The 22,501-nt window shown below is 35.2% G+C and overlaps 2 protein-coding genes across 2 annotated transcripts; one reads left to right on the top strand and one right to left on the bottom strand.

Moving 5' to 3' along the window:
* Positions 1-1,893: 1,893 nt before the first annotated feature.
* LOC143573052 (PWWP domain-containing protein 1-like) lies at positions 1,894-6,841 on the top strand. Its single transcript, XM_077058033.1, has 2 exons — positions 1,894-3,020; positions 4,647-6,841. The coding sequence occupies exons 1-2, from the start codon at positions 1,988-1,990 to the stop codon at positions 6,623-6,625; spliced, it is 3,012 nt and encodes a 1,003-aa protein (XP_076914148.1). The 5' UTR covers positions 1,894-1,987; the 3' UTR covers positions 6,626-6,841.
* Positions 6,842-17,149: 10,308 nt separating this feature from the next.
* On the bottom strand, positions 17,150-17,536 carry LOC143573051 (uncharacterized). The gene has a single exon (XM_077058032.1). It carries the CDS (start codon positions 17,534-17,536, stop codon positions 17,150-17,152), a length of 387 nt encoding a protein of 128 aa, XP_076914147.1.
* Between the last annotated feature and the right edge of the window lie 4,965 nt (positions 17,537-22,501).

The raw sequence follows: 22,501 nt of genomic DNA, 5'->3' as shown, positions 1-22,501 counted from the left end.
ACCCATTAGATTGGCTCTTTCAAGCAGACAATTACTTCACCTACTATAACATCCCAATGAACCACCGCCTATCCCTTTTCGTCTTCTACTTCGTCGGTAAGGCGCTTAGTTGGTACAAGCACTTATCAGCCAATCGACTTTTGGGAACATGATCGGAATTTTCGCGTGCATTGGAACTCTGTTTCGGCCCGTCAACATATGAGAACCATGAAGCCACTCTTTTTAAGCTCATTCAAACGTCCATTGTGAAGGCATACAAAACCAAGTTTGAGATGATTAGCAATCACGTTAACAATTGTCTCAAGAGGCCTTAAAAAATTTCTTTGTTTCTTGCCTTAAACATGACATTCAAACTGAAATGGCCATCCTTAAGCCTACCACCCTTCCACAAGCATATGGGCTTGCTTCTTTGCTTGAAGACAAACTTAATGTTGTGATCAATAATGCTCCAACCGTTGTACCAAGTTCCACTCAAAACATTGTGCAACCAGCTTCCCCTGCACTAAAGCGCCTAACACAAGCGAAAATGCAACCCAAGAAAGCCGCCGGCATTTGTTTTCATTGTGATGAAAAGTTCCACCCGGTTCATCGTTGTAAAACCCCTCAGCATCTGTTGTTTGAACCGCCAAGGCCCAATGTAATTCCAGCAGAAGTGGGTCGTGAGGACACGACACGTTTTAATGGGGTGGGTATTGATACGATCCATCCTCCATGACCAGTCCATAACCACCTGTAGCCTATTGCACCCACGTTAATTTTATCCATGTTTCCATTTCTTTGCATGCATGTTTGTTATTTTGTTTTTCCTAAATGCACATTTCCTTTAACTTAGGTAGAGTAGTGGAGTAGTGCGTGTAATTTATTTCATTTGCATTGTAGCCTATAAAAAGGCATTTCAATTTAGTAATGAAAAGAAGAGAAAATTGCAACAAGTATCTTTATATTTTTATTTAGTTTATTAATTTCCATCGGAGATAGCCAATCTCGAATTTGGCTTCTATCATGCCAGATGGTTTAATTTAACAGAATCTAGCCCATTTGCAGCTCATCTACCGGGTCTACTTCTTGATGATCAAATTAGTTTTGTATCTCCGGTGCCAATCAATAATTTAAAAAACCAGCTTTTTACTCGTACTATACTAGGCTAAGAATGGGGAGGTTCAACTAGGTCGAATAATTTAAACTGTAATTCCATGTAAATTCAACTTTATCTCAAAATAACCCAAAAGTATATGATTCCATAATAAACAATAATCCAAAAGCAATCAATTTGCAAACAAAGTTGATATATAATCAACAAACAAAGTTTTTTTTACACGATTTTCTTTACTCATTTTGGTACCCCTTTGTTTTTTAATTCTCATCTGAACTTTGTATCGATACCGGTGCGAGTAGTAAATAAACTGAATCGGTCTAGGTACCGGTACTCGCCGAGTACCAAATGGCTAATTTGGTACCGGTACGGTACCGGCATTCAATAACTATAATACTCAAACAGTAATTGCTTGAAGTCTTGAACCGGTACGCGACGGGTACAAGCGGATACCACTTGAAGGTGATACGCACGGTTTGAGTGTGGGATATCCCAATGAAAACCATAATCCAAACAGTTACTGAGTACCGAAATACCCGTAAGTACTGAATACCGAAACCTTAAAATCTTGGTATAGGTGTCGGTACCGAATAGTCGATCGTAGATGTAGAGGGAATTGTTCCTAAACAATAAAAATAGTAGATTTGAATAAGTGGAGGTACCAAAAATGTAATATGTTCAAATCAGATATACATCACTGTCTGCTTCTAGAGCGTGAAATTTAATCCTCTCTCGTAATTAGGGTTTCAATAACCACAAACTCACACACATCATCATCATCATTTTTGGTTGGTTAGCTAGCCTGTGGCGATCTTCAGTCATTATCGATTCTAAGCAAGGTACATACATGAATTCAATCAACGTTTAATTTCAATTTCTAGGGCTTGTGTTGTGATGATGGACGGCCATTTAGACGCTACGAACCCTAGCCTAGGCTCAGAACCTACACTAGATAATGCATCAGTTGACGATTTAGACACTACAAACCCTAGCTCCACAGCTCCGGAGCCTGTTAATCGGTCTGTTAGTGTGGATAGTGCTGGAGGAAATGTTAGCGATGTAGATAGTAGGAACAATGAGGTGTCCAGCGATACGAGTCTTGTGAAAACTGAGAAGAAGAAGAAGAAGAAAGTCCAAAAGAAGAAGAAAGAATTGAAATTGAAATCGAAATCGACCGTGTATGATTCTATGATTTCAGAGTTTGATGAGTTTGCGGCGAATGGTGGTGGTAATGTGGCGAATGAGGATAGTTCGTTGGTGGAAGCGTCACCGGGTCATGGATTTGAAGTTGGGGACATGGTTTGGGGAAAAGTGAAGTCGCATCCTTGGTGGCCGGGTCATATTTTCAGTGAGGAGTTTGCGACACCGTCGGTAAGGAGATTGAAGCGAGATGGTCTTTTGTTGGTTGCGTTCTTTGGTGATAGTAGTTACGGATGGTTTCATCCTTCAGAGCTTATACCGTTTGATGCTAATTATGCAGACAAGTCCAAACAAACTAACTCGAAAACTTTTGTCAAGGCTGTGGAGGAGGCGATCGATGAGGTTAGTAGAAGAAGTGCGCTTGGGTTGTCTTGTATGTGTAGAAGTAAGCAGAATTTTAGGGAGACTGATGTTCAAGGGTACTATGCTGTTGATGTGGCTGATTATGAGCCGGGAGCTGTGTACTCGATTGATGCGATTGGGAAAGCTAGGGAAAGTTTTCAGCCCAGCTCGGCTCTTGATTTTGTAAGGCGGTTGGCTTTGGAGCCGATGGGTGGTGTGAATGGTGGTATTGATTTTGTAAAGAACAAGGCTAAGGTTATTTCTTACAGACTGGCGGTTTACGAGGAGTTTGATGAGACGTATGCGCAGGCGTTTGGATATGATTCTGCTCGTCCGTCATCTGGATCAGTTCAAGAACAGGATCATCGGAAAACGCCATCTAAAGGTATTGATGCATATACTATATGAGACAATAAGCTGTGTGTTTGTGTTTTTCCTTTTCATGTACATTCTTTTTTCTCGGTTTATTGCAAACGGCTGATCCATTTTCGCTCTTAACAAATTACTTGTTCTTTTGGATCTTAAAAGCAATGAATGACATGATCATTGATCTTGGTCTTAAAATGTGCTTTTTATGCGTGATGTGCTTGTTTTGTTGATGAGAGCGCTTTGGCCCACTTGTCGTGTTAATGCGCTATGATGCAAGCAACATGATCTAGAAGGGGTAAAGTGTGAATTTTAGCTTCCTATCATATATGAATATGCCTTAGTTTTGAATTTAGTTTGTCGGGACAACAAGAATGTGCAAACATTTACGCCTGTTTTGGAATTTTAGTATTTTTCAGATTTTGGGACCAAATGCTTTGAAGCGCATCACGCAATTTAAAACTAAAAGCATGATTAAATTGATTGATTCTGTTTGTTGTTTGTTTACTAGATTCTTAAGTATTATATCATGTTTTTGTGTATGTAAAAGTGGCTATATCTTACAACAAAGAAATTTTTCGTGATATAGTTTTATCTTTTGGTGGTAATCTATACAAGATAACAGATGTTGGTTAATTTTAGGAATTGATACATTTTTTAACACAAATTCATGCCTTACTCTCCTCTAAAACTAAAACTAAAACAAAAACAAATTAATACAACGGTAGTATAGTCTTTTACAATTAATGTGTATTAAGTTATGTACAAACTCTACAGTTTTGTGAAATTAATACGACCAGAGAGGAGTCTAATAGTCTCTTATTTGCATAATGACGGATTAGTTTAAAAAAAAATTCTTCAGGCGTGTTATATAAAGTATGGTTTTGTTGGAAGCGATCTGGAAATCGTTTCAGAGGACATGAAGTGTCTTTGGTCTCGTTAAGCGGCTTGAGGCGGTTGCTTTTTACCTGAGTCGCTAGATCAGGTCTTTGTGTCCAGGAACTTTGTTAGGGTTTAGAGAGAGAGAGAGGGGAGTTGAAAAATATAGAAGTTGACATTTTGTGAGTTTTGGCATTTAAACTGCACATCTTGTTTTCTTGTGCATTATAGTTGTAAGTAGGGTTTTTTTGTCGAATGTAGCGAGAGAGAAGGAATGTAAATTTCATTTGTTGATTATTTTGTTATACTCGTGGGTGTTTAAGGTTTATGCAAGTAGAAATGTTATCTTGATGTAGTTATAATCGTTATATGAATATCGGGCGACTGGCATACTCGAGGCTAAGGCTTTCACCTCCTGTTTCGGTTTGTAGGATCCTAAGCGCCTCACTATCTTTAAAACCAAGGCCTATCCTTTAACAAGTTACTTAAACCTAATACAGATGGAGTTATGGCTTAAATATCTTATTACATCACATGCCACCAAAATTTACAGTACAAGACCATAAAAAGGAAACTAAATAACCTAGGATACTAGGCACACTAGAAAAGTACATCGTTATCTCCAACAGATTATATTCCTTGTATAGTTATATGCGGCTTAAGCGTCCCTACTTGGTTAATTATTGTTGCAATACACTTGCCAGTATTTATAAAATTTTGAGTTTCAATATATGTCTCTAATTCACATCTGTTATTATTTCAACAGCCCCATTAAGTGGTCGTCAGGTATTTGCTGACACATCAGGCAAAGGAAAGACTTCTGCAAAGCCCAATAAGCCCAAAGACCAATCAAAGAAAGATAAGTATCTGTTCAAACGAAGAGACGACCCTAAAGAGCTAAAACCGCACACAAAAAAGAACAAAAACAAAGTAACACCCTCGTCCCAGCTTGAGCATATCGAGGATGATGTGGCAGTTCCTACCGGTGACTATGTTCTTCAAAAGAGACCCTCAACAACACATGATGAATCGGTTTCAAAAGATTCAGATGCAAATATGGAAGACAAGCCTGTTGTTGGTGAAGACCCCGGTTTTCAAACCATTAATAATGATGACAAAACGATTGAATCGCAAATGGAGGACAAAACGACAAGCTCTGATCCAGTAGTTGACAGGTCAGCAACTGATAAACAGGCTGAAAATGCAGTTAACGGGCCGAAAAAGGTGAAGAAGATTGCTAAACGACCTGTTGAAACGAGCTCTAGTGAGAAGAAAAAAAAGAAGATAAAGAAAGAACAGTTGATATCAGATGGTACAAACAAGGCTTCTTTGGTGGGCCCAGGCCCTTATGGGCCTGATGATAATAAGCCCATTACTTCACATGCTTCCAATAATGAACCCGAGCTTCCACTTGCGCTCGGTGATTTGCTATTACTTGCACTCGACCCGTTCCATGCTATGAACCGAGGAAGACTCATTAAAACCCGACAGGTTTTTATAAAGTTCAGGTCGCTCGTGTTTCAAAAAAGCTTAACCTCATCCCAAACACCCGATGACGATGACAGTAACGGAAATGATAACCGATCTAATAAATCTTCTGAGAATGCAACAGGGGTGACACCTGTCAAATCGCAACCTGTTTCTTCAGTTAGACCTGATGACCCGTCATTAGGCGGGCGAAAACGGGGGCTGTCTGACCGCCAAGAAGAAATGGCTGCAAGAAAGAAGAAAAAGGTAGGTGAAATCAGAACCTTGACCAAGGACAAAAAGGTAATTAAGAAAATCGATGAACCAACTGTCAAGCAGCCGGTTGAAAAGACGTTAAAGAAACTGGGACCCGAGATGTTAAAAAGAACCGAGCAGCGGGCCCCACTGGAACCAACCTCGTTAATGATAAAGTTCCCACAAGGCGGATCTTTACCGTCCACCAACGAACTCAAAGCTCGGTTTGCGCGGTTCGGACCGATGGACCATTCGGGTACACGGATATACTGGAACACGTATGCGTGTCGGGTGGTTTACCGACACAAGGCTCACGCGCTAGCGGCGTATAAATTCGTGGTAGGAAGTAGCAGTCTGTTTGGGAACACGGGTGTAAAGTGCTCATTAAAGGAGGTTGGGTCCGATGCTGAACCGGTTAAAGCCGTGAAAGACGAGCACCCGGAGGAGCGAGCGCCAGCGTCTATGGTTGGAGCGGCGTCAAATGTTCAGCTGAAGTCGATTTTGAAGAAATCTGGCTGGGAAGAGGCAGCGGGTAGTGGCGGCAGGGGGCGGGTAAAGTTTATGTTAAGTGGAGAAGAGAATGAAATGAAGAACAAGAATGGTGCATCTTCTTTTTCTTCTAAATCTTCTTCTTCTCATTCAACAATGGATGTTAATAGTAAGAATTTTCAAAAGGCTGTTCTTCAATCTTCTAATCCATTGCCTCCTCTTCTTCCTCTTCCTACTTTTAGTCCTCCTATTATTATTAGTTCAACCACTCAATTCACTAGACCACCACTACCGCCTCCGCCGCAACAACCTAAGCATTATGCTACACTGCCGCTGGCACCACCTCCACGATTGCCTCCACCGCCTTCTTTAAGTTATGGGGGCGGTGAAATAATGGTTACAAAAACACCACCTCCGGTGGTGGTGCCTAAGGTGGATATATCGCATCAAATGTTAAGCCTTTTGACAAAGTGCAATGAAGTGGTTACAAATGTGACAAACATGTTTGGCTACGTGCCTTACCGTCCTCTTTAAAACAACAAAAAAAGAATAAAAGAATCATCGAGTTTTTGATTGAAATAAATGGAAAGTTTACAAGGAAATGGAGTGAATATTAGACCAACCAAATGAGGGAAAGAAAAATCGATGAGACCATTAGTATGTTTTTTATCTTGTTATTATGTTTTGGTGCCTCATGTTGTGGCCTTTTTTTTTCTTATGGTATTGTTGTTTTTCGATGATAGTGTAATGTGATTTTGTATATTTTGAAGCTTGCTAGCTAATAAGCTATGACTATATGTATCCTTCTCTTTTTTTTCTCTCTTTCTTTATAGGTTATTACGTGCAATTGCAAATTGTGAATGGTGAACGTTATAACTTTGCTTAGCTAATTTTGAGTTATTAACATCAGTTTTGTAAAACTAACCAAAAGCTATTCCCATGATAACTTTTGGGGTACTTTGAACTTTTTGTAACTTGTCTGAGATGATGGTGGTTTCAACCAGACCTAATTACCTTGATTGAGTTGCAATTAGCTAGTCAATATTCAAATCGAGCAAGCTTAATCAAGCTCGTTCAAAAATGTATTAAACACTTTTAACACATTTCAAACTTGTTATGTTCGAATAAACAAAACTGGTTTTTGAGCCATTTGAGATGCAAGGATTTAAAAAATCTCCGTTTATGAAAACTAACAAAGAAATTTTCTTAAATTGTGGGCCAGTGTCACGTGAATTCAACTGAATTGTGTGACTGAGAGAGACAAAATGAGTAAAGATCATCACTGATAATTTTATTTACTTCTATCATTTAATAAACACATATAACTTTTATATACGTTATTTTTTTTTTCCAAAATGTTATACTATAAAATCAAGTTTTTTTTTAATCTTCATTCGTGTATATCATTGCTATATTTTTTTTTTTTGAAAATTAACAAATGTTGAACTAAGTGTCTTGCAATGATTGATCCAACTTTCACAACCACCCGGAACATAATGCAGTTATATATATAGCGCGTTAGAATTTGTTTTAGTTTGTAGCCTAGATGTTTACGTTAAAATATTTTTGGATTCCTTTCAACGATCAACCCTTGGTATTCATGACTCTTCATGGTTGCTCCTCTCGCTTTTTTGCATTTTGATCCTTTTAAAATAATCACGAGAATACAAAAAAGAAAACTAGTCCCTTTAACTATTTGTTATCAATGGTTCATAATTTTTTCAATGTAAATTTGTGCTTCTTACATGCGGATCCATAAGTTATGTAAATACGAATATCATTTAAATTGTTCATCTATGTTTAATTTTGTATTATCACATACACATGTGTAGGGCATAAATTATGTTGTTCACTTAAAAAAAATTAAGATATGAGCGAAAAACAATAACCATAACATTTAATCGTTTTATTTTTATTTTTATTTTATAAAATTGAAAACGGATTATTTATTTTAACTTTCTCATTTAGTGTCTTTTATTTGGAAAAAAATCTTTTATTTTTTGTCATTTAGTCTAACGCTCATCCACTTTGTTCGTTAAGTCATCACAGGTGCTTTGAACGTGAGGGCATGAAGGTAATTTGCCCTATATTTTATCAAGAAGAGATTGAAGTGTTCTACCAATAAGTTGCCATTTTTGTATATCGATTGTGAAGTAATTTAGAACATTTTAGGTTCCGGTGCACTTTTTATTAAAAAAAATTCAAATGTAGTTGGTTTCGCTCATCTATATTCTATCACATCACGGTGGTAACTTTACAAGATATTTTGGGCGTTCATATGAAAGACCTATAGAAGATTCTGTTAATATTGACAACTATTATGTACAAGAATTTAAGGTGTTTTGTAGCAATTAGGTTATATGAACAAAGGTAATACATGTGTTACTTTAGATGTGACACCTCATTTTAGACCGGGTGTAGTGGGGCATCTTACTCACCCAAAACCCCAAAGCGTCTGGGAAAACACTGTTCCCAGGGCGCTTTGGGTTGAAGTTTGGTGATGGGCGTTATGTGGAAAGCGCTGGATGGGAGGAAGAGGGGGGAATGTGATTGGTGGGTTTTTATTTGTTTTTGTTTCTTCATAATTAATAATAATAATAATAAAAATAATAATAAGGTAATGATTGGTTATGGCTTCATCCACTACAACTTTTTTTTGTCAAAATGCTCATGTCGTGACGTGCGTTGTCACACCCCGACCAAAGGCGGCGGAACATGCCGGGGTGCAACGTGATTGGACAAATACACAGGACACTATTAAAGTGACAATATTTAATCAACTCATTAATTTCATTCAATCACCAAAGTAACACATATTGTTCATACAAATAACATCAAAACATAAGAAATAGATATTGTTCATTCTTCTAATAACCTAGCGGTATCAAAATAGAATGACGTCTTCAAACTCCAACTCAAGTAATAATCAAACCTGTAACATGCATAAAATAACATTTGTCAACACGTATGTTGGTGAGCAATTTCATAGTATTGGGATGGGTTGGCACTAGTGAAGTTTTTCAAAGCGAAAGGTATGGGGTTGGGTGTGGTTTGAGTAACGGTGGGTTGGGTGGCTTGGATTTGAGTTATGATTCCGGGAATCACAGCGGCGATTTCTTTTGCTACCATTGCGGCCATCCGACGACCGGAGCTCGGCTTGCGTAGTTGGCGACGGATTGGAGGCATTCTAAAATAATAAAAGAGAAATGGTATAAGTTTGGGGTAATTGATATAAGTATGAGGGAAAAAGAGTAAATGTAGGGTTTAATGATTGTGAATCCTAGAGTTATGAGAATGGGAATGTTAGTAAAAACCATTTTATACTTACATCAAAAGATAAAAATGTATATATATTTATAAGTTTCAAACTTTTGCCATTCAAAAATTGGAGGTTTTGAGATTTTGAAATTTATATATATATAGTCGGGAAAATCGTACATGAAATCACCAGGGTTTGATATCCCGACAAATAAAGTTGTATAAAATAATAGGTGGAGTCGAATATGTGCACGTACCACCGCGTCTTAATTATGTTGTTGTGACTCAAATAACGATAATAACATATAATAAAAACGGAGATACAACGAGATGTTAAAAACAACTTGTATTTTTAACACCAAAAAATATAAGGAGGCAACCGGAACGCTTGCATTCGACAACTTAAAGTATTGACATATATAACACGATTTGTAAGCCTAGAAAACGCACACTATAATTCAACCATCCTAGGTAAGTATATCACCTTCGATTCTTGGAATCTTTTTGTTAAATGGTCGTTTCATAGTGTTTCGCGTTCCATGATGGCTACAAACCCGATATAAATGCAACCTTTAAGGAGATCTTAAATAACGGGATCCAAATTAAGTTTGTGATCCATAAAACACATTATGAAAACTAATGTTTTTGCGTTTTAAGGTAAGGATACCTTGGAATACTATGAGAGTGTGTGCATGTGTATATTTTTGAAGATTAAATGAAATAAATAAGCAATTAAATGTATAAGTGTAATGGACAATCAAGTAGGGTAACACGTATAAGCAACACGTATAAGGACCCTAAAGCAAAACTATACTAGGCCGTTACGTCTAACCACCTATCTTATAGTCTTGGCTCTGATACCAATCTGTCACACCCCGACCAAAGGCGGCGGAACATGCCGGGGTGCAACGTGATTGGACAAATACACAGGACACTATTAAAGTGACAATATTTAATCAACTCATTAATTTCATTCAATCACCAAAGTAACACATATTGTTCATACAAATAACATCAAAACATAAGAAATAGATATTGTTCATTCTTCTAATTACCTAGCGGTATCAAAATAGAATGACGTCTTCAAACTCCAACTCAAGTAATAATCAAACCTGTAACATGCATAAAATAACATTTGTCAACACGTATGTTGGTGAGCAATTTCATAGTTTTGAGTATATATAATATGAGTGAAATCCACAAACGTATATGAGACTATAAATAAAAGCATCAATCATGGTATATAAAACATATGTAAATGAGGATCCTTTCTAACCAGTAAGAATACCGACATACTTGGATAATGAGGCCCTATTCTACTAGCACAAGGCTAAGTAGTTAGGGGAGCGTATGATCATACTTAATGAGGCTCAACAACAACATAAAAATAAACACTCGCGCACGTAAAGCATATGAGACATATAAAACACAATAGAGCAAGTATTCTAGCATCATATACCCTAAAGTTTGTGGTTTGAGAAATGAGTAAAATATAAATCATTTTTGTTTGAATAAGTATGCATGTTACCCCCAAAAGATAAAAGTGAAAACGGGGGATGAAGTGTACTCACGTTAACTAAGTAACTTGAAAGATTGATTCGTGAATAATCGGAGATCGGGTTTAACGAGCAAGACCTAGATTAAACGGGTCTTAAGTTAGTAGGTAGTCTTGGAAGGGTTTAAAATAAAATATGACAAGTAAAGTAAATAAATGAAGTTTATGGTTTAAAAATGTAAATACTTGGGAAATTAAAGACATGTTCTAAAAAGTAAGTTTACTCGAAACCGGGTCTTGGTATTTCATTCATAATTATTACTCAACCTAAGTTAAGTAACTTATGTGGGTTATAATGCACTAATGCAAGACCCTTTGGGTATATGAACACCAAAACAAGGTTTTAATCGAGTGTTCGGATTTGTTAACTTGGGTCTAGATAATTATCTAAACTCAAAGTTAACTTTCCAAAATGTTTTGAGATAACTCAATAAAATCGAAAGACTTAACCAAGTATATAGTTCTATTATGAATAACCTTAACGTCCGTTAAGTGTGTATTTGGTATCACTGGTCCAAGCTTGTTATAAGATCAAGTTGGATACCGACACACCAAGTAAGTTGATAAAATACTTAAAATTAGTTTAAAATACATTCTTGAAGAAAATATGAGTTTCGATGGCCAAGAAAATACACTTGTGTGTCTTAGGCAAGTGAACTCGGTTTAGTTCGGTTTTGGTTCGGTCCTTGACTCGGAATGATACCGAGGATGGTTGCCACATACCCAAATACCATAGAACTATCAAAATGGTTTTAGAAGTTACAAGGTTCAAATATTTCATAAACATGTTTATTTAACTATTTTAAACAAAACTAGTAAACAAAACTATTTAAAACAAAAGCTAGTAAACAAGAGTTCGGTCTTGGTTCGGTCTTGATTCGGGTCTAATCTCGGGATGAAACCGAGACTAGTGACTTCATACCCAACACCATGGAACTCTTTAAACATGAATTAAAACTAAACTACTTACAATATAAACAAAAGCATTAAAGGGAAATAGTATAAACAAGACTAGTAAACAAGAGTTTGGTCTTGGTTCGGTCTTGATTCAGGTCTAATCTCGGGATAAAACCGAGACTAGTGACTTTATAACCAATACCATGAAACTCTTTAAACATGAATTAAAAGCTAAACTACTTACAATATGAACAAGACTAGGAAAGCATTAAAGGAAAATAGTATAAACAAGAACTACAAAGAGTTCTCCATGTAGCCTTGCCTTGTAGCATATCACCTCCCGAAGAAGATGAAAGCCGAAGGAAACAAGGGGTGTATATTATATATATGTTGTGCCACAAGATATGAATTAATAAGTAACAGACAAGAATTAAAGAAGGTTATTGCTTGATTATTAAGAACCTTAGAGGTTAGAGATATGAACTTTATTTGGGAGAGAAAGAAGATGAATGAGCAAAGAATAATGAAGAGGATGGGGTTGTTTATATAGGGAAGGAGTCAAACTTGTTTTCCTTGTTCTATATCAATAATTGCATGTGTTTTTTTTTAAAAAGGTTTAAATAATACAATCTAGAAACAAATCCAAAAGGTAAGAGATGATTATGAAACATAAAAATCCAACATCTTATATTAGTGAAAGATTTGGTTTACAAATCGGGTCGGGTTTTGATACAAATACAAATACAAATACAAAAAAGATCGAAAATAACGAATGTTACATGCGTCATATGACGCAAAACACCCTCATAGGGGCTCCATCCACTACACACGGTCTTAGATGATTTATATAGGTGCCTTTTTCCTTTTTTAAAAAAAAAACAATGTCTAAATAGTTATTTATAACAATTTTTATCCCGAATCATCAGAAAGACATGTCTTTTGTTTCCTCAAATATGATACCTAATACAACTTTTTTTCTTATTTTTAAACGTTTAGATATTTTTGGAAACGTAATCAATATATATAGTGATTTGATTGTACTTTAAATCAATTTAAGAAGGCACTATGAATTCATAGGTTTTGTACAAACAATATAGACAGAGACATATTGCAACTCTTTTCAATCTCGTTGTGTACATGTACAAAGTATAAAACTATGGTGTAGTAGCGGGTATCAGTCACAATGCATTTTTGAAACCACCCTACCCTAGTCCGAATCCGAGCTACCTCCACCAACTTCTTCACCTAGTGCTACCCCAAGTAAGGCGGCCCCGACTCCAGCTCCAATGTCGAGCAAAGCTCCAACTACGCCTTCGCGTTTTTCCTTTTCCTTTTTCTTTTTCTTTTTCTTCTTCTTCTTTTCTTTGTCCTTGTCTTTGTCTTTATGTTCCTTGTCCTTATGTTCCTTATCCTTCTTTTTCTCCTTTCCATCATGTGGCATTTGGTACTCATTGCCGTAAGCCGGCTGCCCTTGTGGATATGGTTGGTTCACAGGGTACGAGCCGGGTGGTGTTGGTTGGTTAGGATATGGTCCGGATGGCGGGTAAGCGTTTTGTGGGGGTGGCTGAGCCACTTTATCATTATTAGGGGCTTCATGAGCCATGGTGTCTACCTCTAGACAACCATTTAGACTTTTAGTTAGACTAATTTGTTGAGATAAATAGGACAAGGTTGTGAATATGAGACAGATAAGGTGGAACATACAATGGTTACAAAGATCCTCCTTTTACTCCCTCCCTCTCAAAGTTACAAATATTACAAAACAAAAGGTTTTGACAAAAAATATCTACTACTTACCACTGTATATAATAGATATTGGAGAGAGAATTTGTAATGTTGAAATTTTAAGAAATTTACCATTTTTGATTCACAATATACAACATGTAATGCGTATGACCTCAAACCCACTATCCCGCCTATTCTATATTCATATCATTAGACTAGTAGGGACCCGCGTGATGCGGCGGCGGCAACAATTACAGCACGGTAATCATTTTCCATTAGTTAATTAGTTTATATCAAGTCTCTCGTGATGTGTGGGATATCACGTCTGCTATTATTTTTTTTATCCGTAACATTAGTGTAGTTTATCTATGATAAGCGCCCTACTATCAATTAAATAAAATTTTTCATTATAATTATCAACTACTTCCACGTACCAATATACGAACAAACAAATAAGAAATTATCAAGTAAGCATAAAAGTTTACGTCTCAACTACTTGCATTGGGTGTGCAGGCTGCTTTAAGATCTTGTTACGTGTCTACTTTAAATTATTTATGTTATATTGTAACCTTTAAGTTAAATTTCTTACACATTTTGTAAATGTTAATTAATTAAAAATGATAGTTCTTCAAAATAAAAGCTTGTTTTTAAGTTTATTGCATGAATTAAATTAGATTACCATCATAGATTCATTTTTACAGTTGTTTCGTTTTTTATAAAATATAACTAGGTTATTGACCCGTGTACGACACGTGTGGAAATATATAAATCGTTAAACAACAACACTCGAGGAGACAATAACATGATATATAGTTGTTAATATAACATATTCTAAAAAAAAAGATACTTCAACATACGTACAACCATAATAACATTGTTTGTACATCTACTATTTACATAATACAAAATTGAAAATGATAATTTCATAAACAACAAAATAACATTCGTTTTACAATTCTTTTATAGATAACAAAAACTCAAAAACTAAAATTTCATAAATAAATTCATATATTACTAAACAGTTCCTTATAAACGACATTTGTAGTTTTATTTGTAACTTTACCCTCATTATCTAAGATAAGCATTTTAACTCCGGCTCTACTCTTCACTCGGGATAAAGTCACATATAGCTGACCATGTGTAAACACGGGCTGTCGAAGATATATTCCAACTCTTGCTAACGAATGGCCTTGACTTTTGTTAATTGTTATTGCAAAACAAACCGATACAGGACACTGTCTTCGTTTCAACTTGATTGGCAATTTTTTATCTGTAGGAGTTAGAGTACTACGGGTTACATAAGTACGATGACCAATGTTAGTACCTGAAATAACCTTTACTTCGATAAAACGCCTCCCCAATTGAATAACCTATAATCGACATCCGTTACATAAACCATTTTTCTGATCAATATTCCTTAGTAACATTATAGGAATACCAACTTTCAGAATCAGTTTATGATTAGGCATACCAGACATCTTTAAACCATTTAGAAAATCTGGTGAGTGAAATGCTGGATCGAAACCAGGCCCAACACGTTCAGAGTTATCGATACTATCTGAACTTAGATATTCAACTTCTTCTGCCGGAAAGAAACTTAAAAATCGATCATTAATGTCTTCGACAACCTCGTTTAAAGGTGCAAGTATAGCCCTTTCTTGAAAATATGAAATTTCATTAAAATTATCTAGTAATGCTGGATATATAAAATCAATAAGATCATAAAGAGGATCGGATGAATCACCGATCAAAAGATCATCTGGTATTTCAATAATGGAATTACTGATGTATGTGCGCGTGTGTCTTAAAATTATAAGAGGTTGGATGATTTGCTTTTGCAAAAGATCGTGTTTTAAATTTATAAAAGTGATTTCTACAAAGACTAAACACACACAAAACAGGCAAGTGTACCTATCGTATAGGTAGAATAGTATTGGTAAGAACCAAGTATCGATCCGTGGACACAAAGGTTTCTAATAATAAATCGTTGTTTTGCATTAATCGGAGGTTTTTATCATTTTGGGGCTAATTTTTAACTTTTTATAAAATATAAATACTTATATATATATATATATTATATATAGGTGACCAAGAAAAGAAATTCTAAACGAGTTGTTCAATTATGCGAAGGTTACCATCTAAGATCAAGAATCCACTTCATTTTAGCATTGATAAATAATATTTGAACATGTGTTAAACTTGCCATAATAATATATGATAGATAGCTCGTTAAACCTTAAGTGAGTATCTTTGGCACTAAGGAGATAGCATGCGCATTTTAAAGTCCACCCTTCCCTAATGTCATGCCATCTCAATGATGTCAATTTAATTTGGAAAGTAGTTTCGTAAAGTAGAAAGATTAGGATTGACTTCGATTTCTCAAATACCAATTCTAACAACTTCGGGTGGTTGTAGTTTAGTCACACAACCTCCCTTTGGTTGATTTATGAAGGTTATAATTACACATTCCATTAACATATGATTTCTTTAACTAATTTGATATCCTAAGCAAAGCCATTTTTGGATTACCAAGGTTTAGAAAAATACATCATAACTTATATCTCATCATTTCTAAGTACAATATAAGGATCCATGTTTAGATAATGTATCAAAGTATTTCTATCTTTCAAGAACATGAATCGATCATGAACGATTGCCAATGAAATTGACAACCACCAACTTTGAATTAGTGATTTAAGATGGTGAAACATTTCTCATCAAAAGATAATTGTAATATAACCATGTACTTTACTAGACTACACCACATATTTTATATAATTATCAAGTAAAACAAAGCTTCTTCGTAGATTTTAGATGATAAAAGGAGTTAGCTCATTATGAGCATGATGATAAACATTAAGATGAATGATAATAACAAATACATGATTAAACTTGGAACAATCTAACCAAATGTAGATGAATCTTCCTTCTTAATGATGATGATGATGGATGATGATGATGGTTGATGGTGATGACCTCCAAGCCTTCAAACTCTTCACTAGATCTTCAAAGTGAGTGTTAGTGTGTGTTTTTATAAGAGAGAATCGAATAGATTTCTTTTCAAGGCACACTCTTCAAATGGCACAAGAGCCACTATTTATAGGCAATCTGAAGTGTGAAGCATGTCCCCGTGCTTGATGAGCACGCCCCCATGCATTTTTAAGACATGTGTCAGATTTGTTTTGTCTTTTCTGTGACGTGGCCACGGCCCCGTGCTTTTTAGTGACATGTGCTAATTCTTTTTGTCGTTTCTGGAAGGTAAGCACGGCCCCGTGCTTCCTAAGGCACGCCCCCGTGCTTTTTAGTGACATGTGCTAATTCTTTTTGTCGTTTCTGAAAGGTGAGCATGGCCTCGTGTTTCCTGAAAGCATAGCCCTGTGTTTCCAAAAGCACAGCCCCGTGTTACCTGAAAGCACAGCCCCATGTTTCCTGAAGCACAGCCCCATGTTTTGCTGTTTTCTTTGGTTTTTCTTCGGTTTTTCATTCGTTTCTTCGTTTGAGGCTTGGATTCACCTGAAAATATATTTTAACATGATAAGTAGTTATTTTAACAATATTATACGATAGAAGTTGCAGTTTTTAAAGATTATTTGATGCTAAAAAGATGTATATTTTTATATACATCAATTACCATCATTTTCACCACCAAGTTTACCTTCCCCAAGTTCTAACAACCAATCTGCAAATTGGGCAGTCTCTTCAAAATTTGATGGATCACAACCGATGGTTAACCTCATGTTTTTGGTTAACCTAAGAACCTTGCACTTGGACCATATATGGGAGGAACTGAGTGAAGCATTAACAATATCACTACGTGATCCATTTTGGACTACAGGTAGGATCTGACGAAAATCACCCCCGAAAACAACAACTTTCCCCCCAAATGGATGTTGACAACTATTACGGTTACCAACTTTTAAAACATCTTTTAAAATCCTATCCAAGGCTTCAAATGCATGTTTATGTATCATAGGAGCCTCGTCCCAGATAATCAAATCAGTTTGCTTCATTAAGTTGCAAATATCTGGATTTTTTGTTATTGAACAGGTAGAATCCTCAGTTAGATTTATAGGAATTAGAAATCTAGAGTGAGCGGTTCTACCTCCCTCAAGTAACAAAGATGCTATGCCGCTTGAGGCAACATTTAAAACGATTTTCGCTTTCGATCTTATGGAAGCAGATAACGTCTTCCATAAAAACGTTTTTCCAGTCCCTCCATAACCATACACAAAGAAAACACCCCCTTCTTTTCATCAACTGCTTCCATTATTTCATTAAACACATTGCGTTGCTCATCTGTTAATGAATTATAAAGTCGTTCAAACTCACTTGTCATGACTTCTGTATCGTACGACAACTCCTCGTTCATAAAACGATTTGTTGATGCTGTTATAGAATCATCATCAGGGAAAGGCATTGTAGAAAAACAACGCAGACTACAATTATTTTGTAAGAGGAAGTTTTGAATTTCAAGTAAAGCCAGGTTCTTTAGTTGGGCCTCTGAAAGTAACAAATCTGTATCGAATAAAAAACATGTTACAAAGTTGTTTTTTTATTAACATATTTCCTAATGTATTAACAATTTAAAAAAAATAAAAGAAAATAATTTGATACCTTTATTTTTCTGCTCAATTTGTTGTTTGTATAGAATGCCATCAATTAAATACTCCCAAGTCTTTTCCCAAACATCATCCGGCCTAGATAAACTGTATGTGATTAACATGGTTGCAAATAAACTGCGTAAATAATAACCACTTGCAGTATGACTTGCTTCTTCAATTGCTTCTATATACTCGTTGTCATCATCTAGAATGCCTCTTTTATAACACGCATCTCTATATGTAGCACACACTTCACCATCAACAATACGAATATCTTCAAATCACTTAGGACCTCTAACCTTGTTTAACAGAATTCTTAGATAGTATGCTGCATTAAAAGACGGAGGAACATGATGAATTCGACCAATAGAAAAACCTAGTTTCCGTAGCACCCAAAGCCTTTCCTGTTGTTTCCAAACAAATTTTGTTGGAAACTCAGCGTACGTTAGGGTTTGTGCAATAGCACAATTTTTATTACACTCCATCCAAGCAGTAAATCTTGATGAACCAACAGTCGGCTTGTTTAAAAAAATCTTCCACATCATCATCATCTGCAAACACAACTGTTTGTTGTCCCGGTAAATGAAACGGAAGGCGAGTAACTGAAGGAAATCGATAATGGACATCAAAAGAAAAAATTCTCCATGCCGCCTCACATGCAGATAGGTATCTGCAATCATAAAACGCCTTCACTTCGTCTACAACTTCATCTTCATTACCCGCATTGTTTTGTACAAGTGATACAGTAGCACGATCGGGACTTTTATTAATGTACTTAAACAAATACTTTATGGAACCCTCTTGATTACACCATTCAACATTGATATGGGCTCGATATTTTTTCAACAATTTCTTGTTATACGGAACAACATGTCTATTGTCTAAATTTACCCCAGACTTCACAACGACATTACCCAAATCTCTTCTTCGATAAACAGAAAACCCATTAGAATCAATTGACGTCTCATTTTGAAGTTTCTTTGGGAAATTTTTAGAACATGAGTTATCTACCATGCAAGAGCATTTAGGGTGAGTAACACCACATGGACCATGCATCATGTGGTCGCTTACAAGGGAGTACAACTCCGGATCTTCATTCTTATCTGGAATTTCTGCGGAGATAAAGTTGTCTATAGACTCCGAATTATGAATTTTGTGATCAGAATGCAAAAACATGCAAATATGTGCATGGGGTAATCCACGTTTATGAAATTCAATGGTGTAAACACCTGCACAACAGAAGTACTCATGGATTAGATAACTTATTGAATACAAATATAAGATCTGTTAACAACATATTAATGTAATAACCTAATTTTCACAATGATAGTCAACAATAAGTTTTCAAAATAGTGTTATCATGAAATACAAAATATAAGCCACCTGCTTGAAGCTTCCCAAATAAAGATTTATCTTTCAGGTCCATTTCATTAATAAATCAAGCTTCATTTTGAATACCCTACATAAAATATCAAGCCTGTCTTCGGACTTTCGATTTTATTTCGTAAAAATCGTTTGATTTCTGGCCAATTTGGGTTGCATGTTATGGTTATAAAGAAATCAGGATAACCAAACCATCTGCATATAGTCATTGCATCAAGATAATTCTGCATCATATATCTAGCACCTCTGGTAAATGAAGAAGGTAAAATAATATGTTGTCCCACTGAAGATACATCCGATGTTCCAGACGAATGTATGTTTCTTAGGTTTTCATAAGTTTCAGACCTAAGATTTTTTTTGTTGTGTGCGTACATAATGCAACCTTTGAGTCTCTATCATTTTGTACGCATCTACAAACAGTTGATGAGTGAGTCTTCCACCATTTAAAATCAATGAGTAGGTATCTGGCCTATCTTGAAATCTGTAAGCAAAGAATTCACGCATCGTACACTTCTTGCGTTTGCTTTTTGTCGAACCAAGAAGATCACGATGAAGTATGTCAATACTATAACCATCATCACCATATAAAAAAATATAGGATACTGAAGAGGAACATACGACGGATGCAATTCACTAATACGTTTCAAAGACCCACTTTGAGTTGTGACAATAGTATCTCTTTTATCAACTGCATCACCAATATCACCAACGATTAAGGCCGCAACTTCTGAAGTTGTTGGGACGTTGTACGTCCTTGCATCTCCTCGGCGTGTTCCAATTATTCTCAACTTTAAATCCAAATCTGGATTTTGTTGAAAACAATCCCTTGCAATCCGATAACTTTTAACCAACGGATTATGAGAATCCAACATGTGTTTCAGGTAACTAATAATTTTGTTCTCCAATAATTCATTATTTGAATCCGTCTCCCTACATTTCAAAATGAATACGTGTAAAAATAAAATGACGTCAAATTTATAAAAGTAATTTTGTTTATTAGTTAGTGTATGTCAAAATTGAAAGACTTAACTTACGTACCGAAATATGTCTCGTCTGTTTGATATTTCATTTTCAGTATCGTAAATGTATAGTTGAGAAAACTGTGGTTTATCTCCGGGCATCGGAAGAAGACTTCCCAACGAATGATAATTCTCTCCACCAAGTCTAAAAGTATATGGCGCACCTCCTCTATTAATAGAATTATCAATCTTCCCACCAAGAGACGTAAAAGAAAACATGGAATTATATCGTCTAATGTTTTGAAGAAAATACTTGCTGGTACTATCATGACCAAGGAACAAATTTACGTAACTCATTGGTGGCGGCTTGATATCCGGAAGTTGCACGTCACCGGTACCACAACAAAGTGAGTAACTTGTAACGTCGTTGTTTGTTTTTTCTTTCTTGCTATCGAAATCCCATAATAATGCTTTGCAAACTTCACACATGACATTTTGATCACCATGATCTAAATAATCTGTTCAAAAGTGAATACTAAAAATTATAAATATATTAACTTTGAATAACGTTGTTTGAGATACAAATTGCTAATTAAACAATCAATTGTAAATAATTCAATAAAATATAAAAGAAAACTTATGAAAATATTAGTGCAAAAATAAAACATGATTACAAATAATTAAATGAATTAAATTTAACTAAAATTTAAAATATATTAACAAACAAAAGAAAATCTATTTTAATTCACGTACCTGAAGATATCGATTTGTATGGATGGATAGACTCGTTTTCAACGTTAAACAACTCAAATTGATCTAAGTTTGCCATGCGTATGGGTTCATCAATATTGAAGCTTCTGTTAGATGCATGATGCGTTGATGAGGATGGACCTGGAAACATTGTAGATGAGGAAGAACATCCAGCTCTTGATATATTCGATGAAGAAGTAAAATGTTGGTTGGTAATATCAGACAGTGGTGTCAAATGATAAGTAGATGAGCCATTGATACCTAAAATATAAAAGTGGATATTAATATACAAAAGAACATACAAAATTATGTATGAACATCTAAAATATAATTTAAGATGTTTTAATAAAACATGATTTTTAACTGACTTACCCGATGATATAAAACCTTGTTGTCGATAGGGAGTTTGAGGACTATTGGTGTTAAGTCTTCCATTTAAAAACATCCTCTGATATCTTTCGTTATACACTAAGCAATCTTGCAATGTGTTTATAGGACAAACTACATAATCAATAATAATTAGAACGTCAGTAAATAAAAACAATAAGTAAAATACAAAAAGAGAAAACCAATAAAAAATCAGATGGAAATAAAAACAAAATATATTAACTAACCTATGGAACTTTCACCGGTACCATTAAATGTCAATAAAGGTCGCGATGTTTGATGTTGTTGCCCCATTTGTGAAGTAATGGAATTAGTTGATGGTATGATTTTGTTTAATCTACTACCTCCATTATCTACAAAAACATATTCAACCTCGTAAATATAATTTATTAGATTATATGAAAATTATTACAACCTCCCAAAAGTTTATCGAAACCGAAAAAACATTCCTAAATTTAATTGGTAGTAATTTTTAGAAATGTCTAAAGATAAGGGAAAACCAACCTAGTTACCTAAATAAAATATTATTTTTAGTAATATATGTCTACTATTCATAAAACAACATTATTTAACAGAAACATCAAAGTTAACTATACACTGAAATCGGAGGTAAGTAATGTCTCTATGATAAAAAAAAAAAAGGAGACTAACAAAATCGGTGAACATCAATCGAAGACGAAGCAATGAGTTTGGTGAAGAACATACCTGATCGTAATGGTTGTTAACTTGAGCGATGAAGAAGACGAAAGGGTTTGGAAGTTTGAGGAGTTTATATCATCAAATAATTAACATATTTTATTATAGTAAGATTATAATATTATTTTGTTAAGTTTCTAGAGTTTTATTTGTAAGAAATTGTTTAATATGAATTACAAATATAGATTATATATTTTAC

This window comes from Bidens hawaiensis, unplaced genomic scaffold (assembly GCF_021521415.1).
Source record: "Bidens hawaiensis isolate Kalapana, Puna unplaced genomic scaffold, B.hawaiensis_p1.1 tig00026190_1, whole genome shotgun sequence".
NCBI classification, from domain to species: Eukaryota; Viridiplantae; Streptophyta; class Magnoliopsida; order Asterales; family Asteraceae; genus Bidens; species Bidens hawaiensis.
This window is presented reverse-complemented; position numbering and strand designations above follow the sequence as displayed.

What these genes read in the sequence shown, in the direction of transcription:
- LOC143573052 (XM_077058033.1), top strand. Translation starts at nt 1,988, where the DNA reads ATGATGGACGGCCATTTAGACGCTACGAACCCTAGCCTAGGCTCAGAA. An exon ending in TCGGAAAACGCCATCTAAAG is followed by an intron (nt 3,021 to 4,646) that starts GTATTGATGCAT and finishes TTATTTCAACAG; the next exon opens with CCCCATTAAGTGGTCGTCAG.
- LOC143573051 (XM_077058032.1), bottom strand. Translation starts at nt 17,536, where the DNA reads ATGAAGCAAACTGATTTGATTATCTGGGACGAGGCTCCTATGATACAT.